The sequence below is a fragment of the Oryza brachyantha genome, chromosome 6, assembly GCF_000231095.2.
Source record: "Oryza brachyantha chromosome 6, ObraRS2, whole genome shotgun sequence".
NCBI lineage: Eukaryota > Viridiplantae > Streptophyta > Magnoliopsida > Poales > Poaceae > Oryza > Oryza brachyantha.
The window spans coordinates 16318252-16334778 of NC_023168.2; the positions used below are offsets into that span (position 1 = coordinate 16318252).

General features: G+C 39.6%; 3 protein-coding genes and 1 long non-coding RNA gene across 4 annotated transcripts; 2 read left to right on the top strand and 2 right to left on the bottom strand.

Annotated features, from left to right (window-relative positions):
• The first annotated feature begins 193 nt into the window (after positions 1-193).
• On the top strand, positions 194-1319 carry LOC121054799. Its single transcript, XR_005812087.1, has 3 exons — positions 194-335; positions 852-919; positions 1021-1319. It is a non-coding gene; the product is annotated as an uncharacterized LOC121054799 (long non-coding RNA).
• An 873-nt stretch (positions 1320-2192) lies between these two features.
• LOC102711707 (putative receptor protein kinase ZmPK1) lies at positions 2193-4752 on the bottom strand. The gene has a single exon (XM_040525294.1). The coding sequence runs from the start codon at positions 4727-4729 to the stop codon at positions 2291-2293; it is 2439 nt and encodes an 812-aa protein (XP_040381228.1). The 5' UTR covers positions 4730-4752; the 3' UTR covers positions 2193-2290.
• Positions 4753-7434: 2682 nt separating this feature from the next.
• On the top strand, positions 7435-9014 carry LOC102711983 (uncharacterized protein At2g34160-like). Its single transcript, XM_006656149.3, has 5 exons — positions 7435-7749; positions 8094-8142; positions 8438-8500; positions 8594-8658; positions 8750-9014. The coding sequence occupies exons 1-5, from the start codon at positions 7633-7635 to the stop codon at positions 8852-8854; spliced, it is 399 nt and encodes a 132-aa protein (XP_006656212.1). The 5' UTR covers positions 7435-7632; the 3' UTR covers positions 8855-9014.
• A 1033-nt stretch (positions 9015-10047) lies between these two features.
• Positions 10048-13920, bottom strand: LOC102712264 (adenine nucleotide transporter BT1, chloroplastic/mitochondrial-like). Its single transcript, XM_006656150.3, has 4 exons — positions 13637-13920; positions 12383-13072; positions 10822-10983; positions 10048-10747 (listed from the first exon to the last, which is right to left on the bottom strand). Exons 2-4 carry the CDS (start codon positions 13013-13015, stop codon positions 10271-10273), a joined length of 1272 nt encoding a protein of 423 aa, XP_006656213.1. The 5' UTR covers positions 13016-13072; positions 13637-13920; the 3' UTR covers positions 10048-10270.
• Positions 13921-16527: the final 2607 nt, after the last annotated feature.

Consider the following 16527-nt stretch of genomic DNA (forward strand, 5'->3'; position numbering starts at 1 on the left):
GGACGACATGTGAACTTATTCCAACCTATGCACGCCCAATATAGTAGCAGGCCCTAGGCAGAAGGTGTGCCGCGTGGGGCCATCCCTCCCATAAAAGCCCGGCCCATATAGGGGTGTGACCCCATATTGCGCTCGGTTGGGCCCAACTCAAACGGCCAGAGCTAGGCCAAGCCCACCTGGTTACGATGGCCTAGCTCTCGAGCCGTCGTCCATTTCCTCGCCCAACGCCGGCGGCCGAACGAGTCCCGTGCCCCTGGCGCCGTCGGCTGGACGGAGGAGATCGAGGCGACGCGAACGGCTCCACCGCGCGGCCGCCCGCCGCTTCCTCGCCGCAGGTATGGCTAGCCTACCCCACGAACAAGCAGCGGCGGGTTTTCCACTCTCCTACTATTGGACGAATGCATGTGTTGCTCTACGAAACTCGCCACCCCCCCCCCCCCCCCCCCCCCCCCCCCCCCCCCCCCCGCGGGCAAATCTGAATCCATGCCCCCCTAGTGCTGCCGCTGTCTGGAATTCCATGTAATGGAGATACCATTTTGAAGTTCTGAGCCAATGTATTGCACTGCTTGCTAGATCTGTATTATGTATATCGAACAGCGTTTCTGTTGAACCTGGCGCCAGAAAACAAATTCAGGGCAGGCACGATTTGCACAGGCAAATAAATTCACCACATAGTATTCTATACATGTAAACACCAGTGCAGTAATTTTTACAACCACATTTGTTAAGAACAAAAAATCTACTATGCTGGAGCAGATATTGCTTCACACACTAAGCACGGAAAATTCAAGGAAATATGGAAGGTTACTGTTCACTATTATTATTATTATTATTATTTAATTTAATTTCAGGATCGTCCAAGGGTTGGCGAGACCTACTACGACAGCCGGTGCTTTCAGAAGTTGTAAAATCCTACTCGGTACTAACCATATGTTGTACTTATTTAAAACATTATTCAGCAACTCCTCTATAACAAACTCTAGCTGACTTGAACTAAATGAGCGCTTATCGTCTTCCCAGGCAGTTCCACCCAAAGGGAGCACTTCTCTTACGGATGTAGTTTCTCCTGATGCCTACGAGACGTATCGACATATTTTCTCTTCTGATTTAGATGAATATTTATTAGGCCTCTGTTTTAACACAGCTCCCCAACCTTGTTGAGATGCATCTGTTTCATTAATAATGAAGTAGTTATTGTCTAAAGGCAGTTCCAAGGGTTTTAACCCTTTGACCCTTTCCTTTATTATTCTTACTAACCTTATGTCTTCAGAATTAAAATATCTTTGGCCATTTTTTCTTAATTTTGCATATAAGGGTCCTTAAGAAATATCTCCTCTTTGTTCTAATATTATTATTATTTTTATTTTGGGGTCTAATATTTCTCTTAATCTTATGTCTCTCTTCTCCATAGGCTAATGGAATTTGAACTATTTTGTTGCAAAAATTATAGTCGGAATATTTCATAGATCTTTGGGCTTGTATGCTCGTGCATATTTTTCTTAGTTGTTTGAAAACAAACGTTATCGCTTGGGAGAAGTGCAGGAATGTATCCTAGACAATTTCTGGTACCAATATAATAACAAGAGAGAAGAAAAGGGGTATATGCTATAAATATTAAATAGCCTCGCTGAATATTTTCACCTATTAAATGAGCTAATACCAGTTGCAGAAGATCCCGAGATAATACAACAGAAGCCAATATATGTGGTATTTGATGGGAAGGTTCCGGGAGTCTACATATCATTTGAAGAAATAATTGCCCAAAAAATAGATGCAAAATTAATGGGAGGTATATCATGGAAAAAATATATAGATATTGATGAGGCACTAAGCCAAGCCAGAAAAATATTGGGAATAAACTACTATTTAAGCCTGCAGCAAAAGAATATATACAAAAATGCAAGAAGGCTAAAAATAAGAAAGTTCCCGAATCATCATATTATACGAATATAAAGGAGGAAGGGCTATCTAAAAAACCCACATATAAAGAATGCTTAACAAAGGGGGGTGGATCCTCTAGATGGTGAATATATTGATCGGAAGATAATCGAAAAATTCGAAGAAGTATCTTCGCAATGGAAGAAAGAAGTAAAAGAAGAAATACCTTCAACCTTCAATATGAATAGCTCATCAATGTAATTTGAAGCAGCATCAATGTAATATGAATAGCTCATCAATGTAATATGTATATATATATATATTCTTATAGTACAGCATAGTAATAGATTACATGATCATAATTTGCAAATGTTGTTAAATTTGAAGCAGTACTGCTAGTTTGCTATGTGCTTTATTCATCAATTGATAGAAGCTTCTGCGATACATTCTCCATGGTGGGTCTTTTGTTTCTGTCCTCGTCTATGCATGAAACAGCCAACTTGATCATTGCTCTTGCTTGCAAGTGGTTGAACTGACCATTCAATCTGGAGTCAGTGAAGTCACCGATCCATGATTGTTTGCTTCCCTCCCCCTCCCCCTCCTGCAACTTCACATTCTCTGCAAGCATCCTAGCAGCCCGTCGAAGGACCTTTTCAACCTCATCATCTTCATCCTCAGTTTTTTCCCAGTCTGAAACACGATTTCCCTTCAGTAATTCTAGAAGGACCACTCCAAAGCTGTAGACATCAACCTTCGCTGTTATTGGGAGGCTAGAAACCCACTCAGGAGCTAGATAACCTCTAGTGCCATGAATCCGCGATACGTTTTTATTGGATCCCCGTCTATTCAGGAGTTTTGCTAGGCCAAAGTCGGTGATCTTTGGCTCCAAGTTCTCATCCAGCAGTATGTTCTCGGGCTTCATGTCACAATGGATAACCCACTCTAAGCACTCATGATGAAGATAAGCTAAACCTTTGGCCACCCCAAGTGCAATCTTAAATCTTTGCTTCCATTCAAGTAAGATCTGTGAGCCTGCACTTCCAAACAACATTTTGTCCAGCGAACCATTTTCCACGTATTCCGAAACCAACATCCTGTGTGAACCATCAGAACAGAATCCCCAAACTCTCACTAGATTCATATGGTAAATCTTGCTGATCACACTCAACTCATGATGGAATCCTTCTTCACACTGGCTTATGTCTACCAATTTTTTCACGGCTACTGCCCTCTTGTCTTTCAAGATTCCTTTGTACACTACACCAGATGCTCCCCTGCCAAGCTCATCTTTAAATTTTCTAGTAGCTCTCTGCAACTCCTTGTAAGTGTATCTACGGAAATGGCTGGTTACCATTTCATAGCCGGCTTCGGCTGGCCATACTCCTGTTAATTGCCTACCCTCCATTCTCAAAATAAACCACCATCCTAATGCACCCAATATTACCTCGACGAAAAATATTGCTGATAAGAATCCATAGAAGTACAAATACCGTGATTCATTTTGGCTGCCTTTTGACATGTCTGTAAAATTTGCAATGAAATACTGGTCTTTTGCGCTACAATTTGGGCCATACTGACGACCAAAAGGCTGTGATTGGGGAATGGAAGATTCATGGACTTGTAGAGCTGCAGGAAGCTTGAGATAGATGGAACCAGGCAACCACTGGACTGTTACACCACCAACAAGTGAAGACTTTGGATAGCAGTTACCATTTCCTTGCCAGTATGAGAAACCCTTGCAGCTGCAATCACTCATGCATATGCTCTTGCAAGTGCTAAGAGAAACCCGCTTATGTGTACTTTGATCATACCCTAAGAATTCAGTAGTGGGTAGTTTCATAAATCTCATTTTCTGCTTTCCATCACAACTAGTTCTAAACCTTGGCTTGCATCCTTTACTCAGGTCACTTGGGTCACTGATCTTGAGTCCGGGGGCACATACACATGCAGGCTTAGGTGTAAACACACATATTCCATTCATGCCACACAAACCACGTACAAAGCAGAGTTGAGTAAATGCCATCCATGTGACTAGCCAAGTCCCGTGTGTTTGGTTGAGACTGTATAACCTAAGATTACCATCATAATCTAGTGTTAATCTCCTCATAATCCCAGGACCCCAATCAGCAGCCATAAAGCTTGCATTATCACTCCCAAGGAAATGCCCTGAATTATCAAGAACTCCAAGCATAGTGGTATTAAATGATATTCTTTGCTTTCCCCAGATATTTATAAATGGATTTGGCCAATAGATAAAAGAGATATCCTTCTCATCATCAAACAATGTAAGCAAATGTTGATCATCAAAATGAAAGCTGTAGTGGCCAGGAAAAAGCAATCTATTACTACTGCTACTAGATACCAGTTTTATAGTACCATTGATGATCTGATTGGGTAGCAAAGTATCAGTTGGAGAAGCAAAGCTTTGCCATAGAATAATATCACCTTGGCCTTTCACGATAAGGTTCCCACTCTCCAATAGCCGAGCTTCTTGGGCATCTGAAGAGCTCACGTTGTTTGTCCACACAGTCTGACCACTGTAATCTTGTAAAACCATACTTCCATCAATGTTTAGCTTGACTTTGGATCCCCAGCTGTACACAGGACGATGAAGATTTGCACTCCACACAATAGTCTTTTCAGTTGAGTTGGAGAACCAAACAGAGAAGATGGAGGAATTGGGGGAGATGTTGTAGAATCCGCAGGTGAAACTACCATCTGGTGAATAGAGCACGTCAGAATTGCGCTCTACTGAGAGGGAGGAGCCTGGTGAGAGGAAATCATGAGCCGATATGTGCAAAAGAAGATGAACCAAAGTGAGGACAAACATGGAAGCAAAGTGTGCATCCATGGTTTTCTTCCCTCTCAAGTTAATCTTTGAAATGATCAAAAAGTCATGTATTATAGGATCCAACAAGCCATATAGACTCCATAGGAGGGGGATGCACCAATCCTTATCTATCTACATTGGCAGCTTATTCCCATCCTTTACCTTTTTCTTTGGCCCTTTCTAGACTGACATCTTTTAGTTAGTCAACCATTCAATTTACTGTGAGCCCATACTGTTTTGTTTCAACGTTAAGTCTCACCTACTTGCCTCTTGTTTCTGACTATTCAGCTAGCTGATGTATACTCGTCAAGCAAATTTGCAGAGATGTCATTCTAATGACTTGTGGTTCATCATCCATGCAGCAGAAAAGTGAGATGATTAGTCATTTACTTCAACCGTCCTAACAACGATTTTGTACAGTATTGAACTTCTACACAACTCTGCTCAAATAGGAAGAATTGGTAAACGTTGTAGTTTCGTTCTCATTGTTGGCTTGCTGCACATGGGCATTATCTCTTCTTCACAAGACATTTCAAACCTTGAAAACTCGAGCACATCAGTAACCGTTGATGCACTATGGTCCATAATTTCGTGCTGGCCATCCTTTTCTATGCGATAAGGAAAATTCATAATGAGTTGTAGATTTAACATATTAATCTGGCCAGTCATCGGATATGATTTCTGGAATACTAGTGTCAATAGCTTTTTCGTGGAGAAGTGTAAACCCTCCTGTCCAAGCATTTTTCTACACCGAAAATATCGGAGAATGTTTTCCTTAATCTCAAACAAAGTAAACACATCATGTTTTATTCTTTGGTGATGCTTGTTGCCTCACACATCTAGGGCAAAATTATGGATAAATAGCACCTTGTTATTGCTCCACAAATGTCAGACATGCTTCCTCTAAGTCATTTTTAATTAGCAATTGCTTTCGTTTTGGTTTTTCATAGACGAGGGAGGTGCCTTACGTTTGACCATTCGTTTTATTTAAAAAATAATAGTAATTTATTTATTATGACCTATTTTATTATTAAATATACTTCAAGAATGACTGTATTTTTTTTAATTCACAGACAAATTCTAAATAAGATGAAACATATAAATAAAAAGTGAATTACATTCTCTATTAAAAACAGGAGGGAGTATGTGTCAAAGAGGAAGCCATGGAAGTCTGTACTGTACTGTAATAGTAGGAGTATGATTTAGTTATCCGGTGTTTTCTTTTCAATCTCGAATCAAAAGAATATTCTTGCTATGCTATCACTTTCTGAAGTATTACCTTCGTCCCTAAATGTATGACGTCGTTGACTTTTTTATACGCGTTTGACTATTCGTCTTATTTAAAAATTTTGTCAAATATGTAAAGCTATATATATGCATAAAAATATATTTAATAAATACACGAAATGATATAAAAATAATTAATAATTATATAAATTTTTTTAATAAGACAAATGGTCAAATGTGTATAAAAAAATCAACGGCGTAGAGATGGAGGGAGTACAAGGGGATGTATTGTGCGTTGGGAAAATAGTGGCTGATATTTCCCAGTAACACTGCATGGGATCGTTCATCCACATATCTGAAGTCTTGAAGTCAACCATTTTTCTTTTCAATTAAAACGAGATTGCTTTGGGGCTACAGCCTTGAAGTTACATGTGAACGTATTTAGTCATTTTTCCATTGTTATAATTCTAGTTTGCCGGCGTGATATACTAGCGAATTGTTATGGAGTTTAATACACTGATGGTATGTACGCTATTTTTATGTATATAAAATATATATCTCCAACCATCCATAAGTAAAAAATTCCTAGTACTGCTATTAAGTAAAAGAAACAATCGAGCCAGAACAATTTTTATTCATCATGCTTAGAAAATATATCAGAAAATTATGACATGAAAACAAGGAGCTAATGTAGAAAAATCTTCATAACAGCCGAGCCAGATGGAACATCAATGACCAAAATTCTTATAATTTTGGCACTGTTCTCCACATGAAGTTTATCGTGCCTCAGGGCAACCTGAAGGAGTAAAAAAAATGTGAGATAAGTAATCCATCATATGGTATTCCTACTGAGATAAAATAAAGTAAATAAATTAAAAGAGGTTAAGATTGACGATTTTATTTTACCTTTTTCAGGGCTGTCGATTAGAATAGGTACAACAACAATTCTATTCCCTCAAATTTTCTTGTTTTGAAGGTTTGTGGGTACTTCAATAGAAGGTGCATCATGTTCCTCTTCCTTTTTAGTATTTTCACTGCCTTCTCCAACCCCCATAAACTTCTGGATTTACGCAATTTTTGGTCACTTCATCTAACTTGCGATTTAGTTGACTCTTATGATTATAACTCTAGTGATGGGAGATATGTTGACATAGAGAATGCAGCGGGTTTGTATAGGAATGAGAGGGTGGAATAAAGGCCAATTATAAATTTACCGCTGTAACTGTTGCAGACACCTAAGGATAGGGGATGGAATGTAGACTTACTACCTTTGCGAATGGGCCACCACGTCCCGGCCCAAACCGCCTAACCCCGGGCCGAGCCGTGGCTGGTCTCGACTGGACAGTCCGTGCCCGACCCAGACACCACGTCTGGACCGGACCGAGCCGGGCTCGAACCCGAACCCGAACACGAACACGAACACGAATCCGAATCCGAACCCCACCTCCTATTCCACCCCCCACAATATAAGCACACACCCGATAGGGCTTCTTCCCCCAAATCCAATCTCGCCGCCGCCGCCGCCACCGGATTTATTCCCCTTGCGATTAGTCTCGCGCCGCAGCTCTCGCGTAGTCGCCGCCGCCGCCGCCGCCGCCGCTGCTCGCCGTTGCGCCGGGCTTGTTCGTGGTCTCGGCGGCTTGTTCGAGGGCTCTTGCTTTGAGGTAGAGGGATTTATTAGGGTTTCGGGAGGAGCGATGGAGGAGGTGACGGAGGCGGTGAACAGCCTCTCCCTCGCGGAGGCGCACAAGAAGAACCGGATCCAGGTGTCCAACACCAAGAAGCCGCTCTTCTTCTATGTCAACCTCGCCAAGGTGAGGATTTCCTCCCCTCATGTTCGTGGTTGGCCGCTAGGTTTTCTTTCCCCTCCCCCCCCCCCCCCCCCGGGAGATTGTGTGAGGTTCGTGAGGCAATAGCGAGCGGATGCTGCTGCTTCGTCGATTTGATTTCACCGATTGTTGGCCCATCATCTGGCCGGAAAAAAAAATTCCCTTTTGGTTGGGCGCTTCGACCCGTTAGGGGGTTTTAGTCTAAAACCCTAAAAAGTCGCCTTCTTTGTTAGGGATTTTTTTACTTGTTAATTGTTATCGAGGAGTACGTGTTTTGCTTTTCTGAATGCTATATGACACAGTAGCTAATTATGTTCTGGTGATTGCAGAGGTACATGCAGCTACATAACGAGGTGGAGCTTTCGGCCCTTGGCATGGGTGAGCACTCAACACTTCGCTTTTGCTAGGAATATATGTATCTATTGTTTCGATACAACAATCTTTAGTTGTCATCAAATTGATCAAGTTGATGGTAACTGTTAGTGTGTATTACCTGGCTCGTGCAACTGTTTATATGCCAACCTCATGTATAACCCTCCAACTATAAGTAATAACCATAAACATTCTTATGCAATTCATATGTTAAAATCTGCTGTTTCCAGCCTAGCTGCCACTGCTCATGCTTCTTGTTATTATGTTTTCAAACCACTGACCCTCTTGTTTATTGTTTCAGCCATTGCCACTGTGGTGACTGTTGCAGAAATTCTCAAAAATAATGGCCTTGCTATTGAGAAGAGTAAGTTCCTGTTGCATCATTACCCTGTTGGTTGATGTTGGAAGTTTCTTTCTTAAGTCAGTGTCTCCTAATTACTTGATCAATTTCTTGCAGAGATTATGACATCAACTGTTGATGTTAAAGACGACTCAAGGAGTCGTCCAATGCAGAAGGCAAAGGTTTGACTTATTCCCCCTTTTTTCCATGAATGATAGGATGTAGCCACTTCTTTATCAATATGACTTATTCTGATAATGTTGCCTTGGCCAGATTGAAATTGTGCTTGGGAAGACGGAGAACTTTGATGAGCTGATGGCGGCTGCTGCTGAGGAGAGGGAAGCCGCAGCTGCTGCCGAGGGCGAAGAACAAGATTGAATAAACTATTTTAAGTTGGCTGTTGAGTTTAAATTTAGTACCCTGCTACTTAGGTTTATGTTTCAGTTTATTTTGGACAGCAAGAGACATCTTGTGTAATCGAAAAGCTCTGCTTATTTGATTCGTTTGAATGGTAGTTCATAGTTCGTCTATTTTTGTTTATTTTATGTGTATTGCAACGCACAGCTTCTTTGCCTCTTTAAATCATTTTACCCAGATACGAATACAACAATATAACAAGGTAATAGAACTTTCTCTGTTGAACAACAGAAGCATGTATCACGGGGTGATTAAGGCATACTTAAAAAAAATTATACACTTGTAAGTCTGGAAAATAAACTTTGGTAAAAAACACTATCATAAATTCTAAATTTATGGTTAAGAGTTCAAATTTTGACTTATAATCATAAATTCTAAATTTATGGTTAGGAGTTCAAATTTTGACTTATAAGCATATGTTCTAAACATGTTTCAATTTGAGAAAAGTATATGAAATTTCTTCGGTACCCTTGAAATTTTCTCAATCCCCTCCATGCTTCTGAATTTTATTAAACTTATCTCGACCTTCTCTATGTCGGTCTCTATACCTACTTCATAACTAAAATGACAATATTATCCCTCTCTCATACTATGTGCTACTTCATAAATTTTCGTGTGAAAAAATAATTTATACTAAAATAAATAGGAATGAACCATTTAATGTCAAACTTGAAAATATATAATTTTTGATTTGTTTTCAAAAAAAATATGATTAAATCCATGGAAATTAAGAACTAAAATATATGTTATTTAGATTTAAAATTTTGGGAAGATGTACAAAATTCATCAAATTTGATTGAAAATTTATTTGAAATTTGTAAATATGCCTTTCAATTTGTGCTAAAATAATTTCCTTTAATTATAACAAATATTATATTTGGTTATTTAGCCTTATTCTTTTCCAACCCAAACATACATCACATTTCTAGCTTTCAGTAATATACCCATAACAATAAAGTCAATTCTAGAATAACTCGCTATCAAACTGATGATTAACGGTACTCAAGAGATTTGGATAAAAACTTAGGGGTATATAATATATCCAGCAAATCTCAAGGGCATAAAGGAAAGCAAATTGCCTAAAGGGATCGAAATCATAGGAACATGAAGAAATTTCGCTCGAGGAAGTGTGACGACACTAATAAGCATAGATCGAACAAAATCACGACAAAACTGTTTCCACTCTATCAAGGCAGGATTGTTAAATAGATTCCAACTCGAGCATAAAAGAAGCAATATTCCTTTGACGTCAAGCCAAAGCCAAAACTTGAGATATCTTTAGTCCTAAACCTTGACTTGTTAATCATTCAACTTGCATTTCTCGACGGAAAGAAAACTAGGGACTCATCTTCCTTAAAGAGCACATGCTACAGTGCTTCACTCGCTGTCCTGATCATCTTCAACCAGTATCTTCTTGCAAGCTTCATAGCACATGAATGAGATCCCAGCTGCAGGCATCAGCTTGATGCAGCTGGGTCCAAGCCCCTTGTAAAGGCCGCCAATCCCTTCACTCTCCATTATGCAGTACAGAGCATGGAAGACATTCTTGTAGACCTGCCTGCCGCCTACTGCTCCGACCTGCATTTGCTTGCGAGCTACCTCGAGAGGGAAAGTGGCGGTGCTCGAGATGGCACCCGCAGCTGAACCGATGAGAAGGGTCGCAACGTTGCTGATCTCTTCCGTCTTGAATGTCTTCCTGTAGAGCTTTCTCAGGGTGTCATAGGCATAGTAGTTTGTTGCAGCGTATGGAACCACTCCTATCAGGCTTGGTGTCAAACCACGGTAGAGCTCTGACGGGCCTTCTTCCTGTACTATCTTGATGAAAGCATGGAGGAAGTTGTTATAGACATCTTTCTGCAGAAAGAGAGTAGGGTAAGTGGGCGTACATAGACAAACGCACTTCTGTAAGTTAGCAGAGTTTTGTTCACCTCAATAGTCAATCGGGTCTTGATCAGTTCCAAGGGGTATGTGCACAATGTTGAGCTAACACCAGCAAGTGCTCCAGCAATAAGCGAAGGAGGGAATGGTGTCTTAGGGGACTCATCAGCCTTTGGAGTTAAGAATTTCTTGGCTGTATCAAAAGCAAATAGCTGCATTTGGACAAGACAAAAGTTAGTTAATAAGGTATTGTTGTCTTAATAGGTGAAACAAAGTTCAATTAATTGCTACGAATCCTAGGTCCTCCTAGCATCCTGTATTCATAAGCAGGAAAAAATGGTTACATAGACTCACAATCAACATATAACAAGTATACTACCACAGTCCCATAACAACCAAGATAAATGTCTTCAGCAATGTAAGACCATGGAAGTGAAGATTAACAAAAGCAAAGGTGCTATTACACTTAAATTAAATGAGTGAGCTCAAAATATCAGAACAGAACAATAACCAAAATATAAGAAAGCAAAAAATTGTTACGTATAAACAAATCTAAACCTAAGATAAATAATCCAAACTTTGACTTGCTAAAAGTCTCAAGATCACTAGTAGTACATAGCAATATAGATCATTTTTGTCATAGAAAACTATAGTCACCCTTGGAAAAAAATGAAGGAAAACATTAAAGCACCATTTAGGTGAACTCAAACTCCATTAATTGATACATATTTTATTTATATAAGGCTGAGTGCTACATAAAATTCACTACAATATGCACTGCCTTATTATTGGGGGAAACCCATCTTTCATGGAATGCTTTACTGCTTCCGATAGGTCATATGCAGAATGAAAGTAGTTATGTAGTAGTATTAATACCAAACAATATTTTCCTAAGCATCCACCAAAGATTAACATCTCAATGAAAGGTTAAAAAACTATTATTTGCTTCAAGTTGAAAAGGGAATGGTTAATTGGTTTTATAAAAACTTGGTTAGAATCATCATACAACTAATATATAGTAGGGAAATTTATAAGTATTAGTCACACCTTTATTCAAACATAACAGGTACTAGGTATATATCTATACTACTATAAAAGACAATAGTGGTGGTGGTAAGTCTGCCACCACCACCTCTGTTAAGTAAGTCATTGTATCAGTACAATATGTGTGAATACTCTAGCTGTTCTTTGTATTTGCACAGCTCTACAACTCAATTTTGTATGGTCATGTTTTTGTTTTTAGATGAATTTTGTTTTGGTATTTTTAAACACAGTACAACACACATGCAATCTTGTTTTAGCCTATCAAAATATTTTTCAACAAAACTTAATTTTGTTATTTTCGATAACCTGATGCAACGCACAGGCGCTTAGCTAGTATCACATGATAAAGTTGGGAAATTTAACTTTTTGCCACTCTTACGAGTGTTTAAAACAGATTTACCATTCGCTGACTATGACATGTGGGTCCTCATGAGTCTATGACATGTGGGTCCAGTGATAAATTTGTTATGAACATTCGTAATAGTGACAAAAAGTTAAATGTCCTGATAAAGTTTGGCAACAAGACTTTTAGTCTAGCATCAACATAAACCAACAAGTATGACGTACCTCGATCGCCTTGCTTGGTGCAACTCGGATAACATTGACGAAATTCCCACGGAACAGCCCTGTCCACCCCTCATGTTTCATGATTGACTGGAACACCTCTGTCATAGAGTCCCCATTGCTCCCAACCATCAAATGAGTCCTAATTGTCTCCAGAGGTGCCACACAAGTCCTTGAGACAGCCCCGGCAATGGCTCCACTAACCAGCCGCCTCAAATGTGGGTTCCCAATCTTAATTTTCAGCTTCAGCCCACGTTTCTTGGCCTTCTTCACAGTCTTCCCATCCACCACCTCTTCCTCGTTGACGGATTCAGCCTCAGTCCCAGGAACTTGGTAACCCACTGCTGAGGAGACATACTTTATGCAATGATCAGCGAATGGAATCTTGAAGTCATGCTCCGCAGGGCTGGGTGCAACTGCTGGTGCAGCTGTCGACACTTTGAGACCAACACTAGCAAACAGCCCACCATGAGGGGAAGCAGAGCTATGTAAGCTCAAAGAGAATCTTTTGTCTTCATGCAAATCCCAAGGGAACCGGAGCTCCGGAAGCTGTGGGACAGACCAGCCCTGCTTCTTCTCCAAGGTCAGCACACCATTCTTGCTCTTGGCCGACATCGCCACCATTGTCGCCGCCATCTCCTGGAAAATGCTTTTACTTCAATCTGCACCACACAGCGAAGGCGGGCGGCAGCACTGCAGCCACAGCAAGGAGCATATTCTTAGCCACCAATCCAAAAGGTTGAAAACCAAAGATGCATCAAGTGCTCTACCATCTCCACTAACGCTTAACGGACCAATTGAACATTTCCGCTTTCGCTTCTTGACTATAAACATGGGCAGATTCAATGAACCAAGCCGCACTCTCCAGAAATCACTATGCATTAGAAAAAGGCAAAAAACTAAACTTCCTTTGAAGGATACATCATCACATCAAGCAAGGAAGAAGCTGAACACCTTCCAACCGAAATTTATTTGTTGGGTAGTCGAAACTAAACTTTAGCATGGGTGTTTGGTTCAGCGGAACCCCTAATTTATTTGTGGAAACAACTGCTGCTAGTACTGCACTACAAAATCAAATACAGATAAACGGCAATAAACCGGATAGATTAATCCGATGGAATGAAACCAATCCCACTCTGTACAAATCCCTACTCCACCCTACCCCACGCCGGCCAGCCGGCCTACGACGGCAGCGGGTCAAGAGAAGGAACGCTAGAGGAGGAGGAGGTAAGCTACACACTAGAGAAGAGCTAACACCTTCCGACCGAGGTGAGGTGGGAGCCCGTCCGGCGGAACGAGGCCGACCGCGCCGCCTCCTCCACACCAAAGCTTCGCTCACCGGCCGCGCGTGCAGAGTGGGGTAGGCCGGGGCAGGGAGGGATGGAGAGGAGGCCGTCCCACACGCCCTCCGCGCCCGCTAGCCGGAGGCAAAGCGAGGGGAGGGGGGGAGGAGGACGGCCGTGCCTCCGCCGGAGAGGGAGGAGGAGGCGGCGGCGGCTGGCTTTGGAGGATGGAAAAGGGAAAGAGGATATGAAAGGGAAGGGGGGAGGGAATGGAGGAGGGTTGGTGGTTTGGACTCGCAAAATCTTTTTTTTATTTATTTCGCTTTCTTTGCGATATATTTTTATTCCCGCTGTTTTTGTCTGTTGACTGTTTTTTCTACTATTTGTTGGACCGGTTTTCGATGGTTTTAGATTATAGATTGTTTTGGGCCGGCTTGTTTTGCGTTGGTCGGAAAAAGATTTATCCCTGAGCGATAGATTAACGTTTATAGTAAAAAGGTAAAATAAATTTTCTATCTTTTAGAAAACATTGACAAGAACTAACAGGCGCGGACAAGAAAGCGACAGGATAGAGATTGTCCAACACACATGCCTTGCTTTTTTTTCATAATTTAAAATTTTATATTAAATTTAAAATTGTTTAGGGTTTTTCGGTAAAGTTTATTTTTTTATTTTTACCTCGTGAAGAATACATATTTAAAAAATTTTTATATAAATTATTTTTTTCAATCTGCCTTTAATCACCTCATGAAATCGAAGGCAGCATTAAGATTCGTGCAGCCGATATAACCCAGGTAGGGCAGCGTCACAAAAACGAGCGTTTAGCACGTCGAGCAATAGGCGAACGTAGACATGGCCGCTTTTCCGTCTTCCTCGATGTTTTTCTTCTGTGCGACCTTGTTTTTTCAGTGTTGTTTTTATTCCCCGTATAATTGCTCCCATTTTGCCGCCTATAGCCCGTTTTATTTTTTTCTTTTTGTCTAAGTATGGTAGCATAGAGAAACGTCTATATTAATGCAGTCTATATTAATGCAGAGATACATCACGAAATATAAAACAACAACTTGTTAACAGTGGAGGGGCGGCGTCGAGCCGTCAAGGTTCAGTCCATCATCTTTTTATAAATGCTTATACTTATAAGTAAAATTATAAAATTTAAAATTTAAATGTAGGTTGATTTTATGATTTTCTACGTCTTATTTTTTTAATTTTGTTTTTGAAGTCCATAACAACACGTATATAAAAGTTATATCATAAGTTATTTTTTAATTACTAATAAATAGTTCTACTTATAAGCAAAACAACGAGCCTGTAGAACGGTAGAGGGTGACAATGGTAACGCTGAGTCCAACTAGGGTGTGACTACCGTGACCATACTAATGGGGCTAGTCCAAATACTCGCTCTATATTTTATTTTAACAGACGATGCCACTTACTTTTGACATGTTTGATCACTGATCTGATAAAAAAACTTATATAATTATTTTTATTTTGCTCTAATTAAATTTATTACTAAACATATTTTTATTGTAAAGCCAAACATATATAAAAAGATGTACGATAACAAACGTCACACATTAAAAATATAGACAGAGTAGTTCCCTACAAATCATCCGTTTTTACACTCCCTCTACTACTTAATTTCACAAATAAACCCTACTACAAATCAATTTGTGTAAATTTTAGAAACTACATGTATTTTATATATCCATAGTATCACAAAGCTACAAATTTAATAGCATATATCTCAAAACAAGAGATTTAGTATAAGTAATATCACAAAATATATGACCTTTGCATATTCTATTGTAAGTCCTTAAATCAATTTTGTTATGTTACATTAAATCAATTTGTGATATACATTCTTGAATATATAGTTTTGCGATAGAAATATAGGATATGTAAAATAGCCGTAGTTTTAGAGTAGGTACAATAATAGACTATAAGCCAACTTTAAACATAAAAAGATAAGAGCAAGTTCAATAGTATAGTCAACTACTGGCTCCAATTCATCTACAGTCAATCTAATAGTCAATTCATACAATAGTTACTTATAAAACATATAATAACATGTCCCACCTGTCATATACACGCTGTATCTTGGAGTCCGTGCTGCAGCTGGCTACAAATTAGTAGTCCACATCTCTTATCTCTCCCCTCTTATCTCTTTAAAATATAGTTATAACTAGCTTATAGTCTACTATTATACATGCTCTAAGAGAGAAGAGAGAAGAACTGTGAGCTATAGATTTATAGTCAGCTATAGCACGGACTCCAAGATATAATGTATATATAACAGGTATGATAGTGTAGTATATGTTTTGTTGATAGCTATTATATAAATTAACTATTAGATTGATTATAGATAAATTGGAGCCAGTAGTTGACTATACTACTACTATTGAAGTTCAATCTTACGAAATTTACCCAACGAAATTCTCTTTCAGTTTTTCCATCCCCGATTTATTTCAAGCGATTTCTAGTCATGCAGTAATTGTTGTGCCTCTTGGACCTCCAACGGATCGTGCCGGGCAGCGAAGTTGCCTCGCCACCTCGGCGACAGAGCGCACGTAACTCATTTAACTCCGTACTATGGAAACGCCACTACAGGAGAGCACAACAAAGCAATTTTCTCTATAGCCGCTCGTTCATCACAAGCTCACCAACAAAGTCATTTTATATAAATATTTATGTGACCAAATAAAACTCTTTAGTGAAAGGGTTACATCACATACTAACCGATATGGAAAACATGACAGTGGTTTATTATATGATTAATTAAGCTATAAAAAACTTCAAAGATGAAACGATATGATTTTAAGCTAGTTTCCTATATTTTTTTTAAAAAAAATATCATCAATTAGT

Coding starts and splice junctions, on each gene's coding strand:
- LOC102712264 (XM_006656150.3), bottom strand. CDS start 13,015: ATGGCGGCGACAATGGTGGCGATGTCGGCCAAGAGCAAGAATGGTGTG. Junction 10,984..12,382: donor CACCAAGCAAGGCGATCGAG/GTACGTCATACT, acceptor GTCCAAATGCAG/CTATTTGCTTTTGATACAGC. Junction 10,748..10,821: donor AGACCCGATTGACTATTGAG/GTGAACAAAACT, acceptor CTCTTTCTGCAG/AAAGATGTCTATAACAACTT.
- LOC102711983 (XM_006656149.3), top strand. CDS start 7,633: ATGGAGGAGGTGACGGAGGCGGTGAACAGCCTCTCCCTCGCGGAGGCG. Junction 8,143..8,437: donor GCTTTCGGCCCTTGGCATGG/GTGAGCACTCAA, acceptor TTATTGTTTCAG/CCATTGCCACTGTGGTGACT. Junction 8,501..8,593: donor TGGCCTTGCTATTGAGAAGA/GTAAGTTCCTGT, acceptor AATTTCTTGCAG/AGATTATGACATCAACTGTT.
- LOC102711707 (XM_040525294.1), bottom strand. CDS start 4,729: ATGGATGCACACTTTGCTTCCATGTTTGTCCTCACTTTGGTTCATCTT.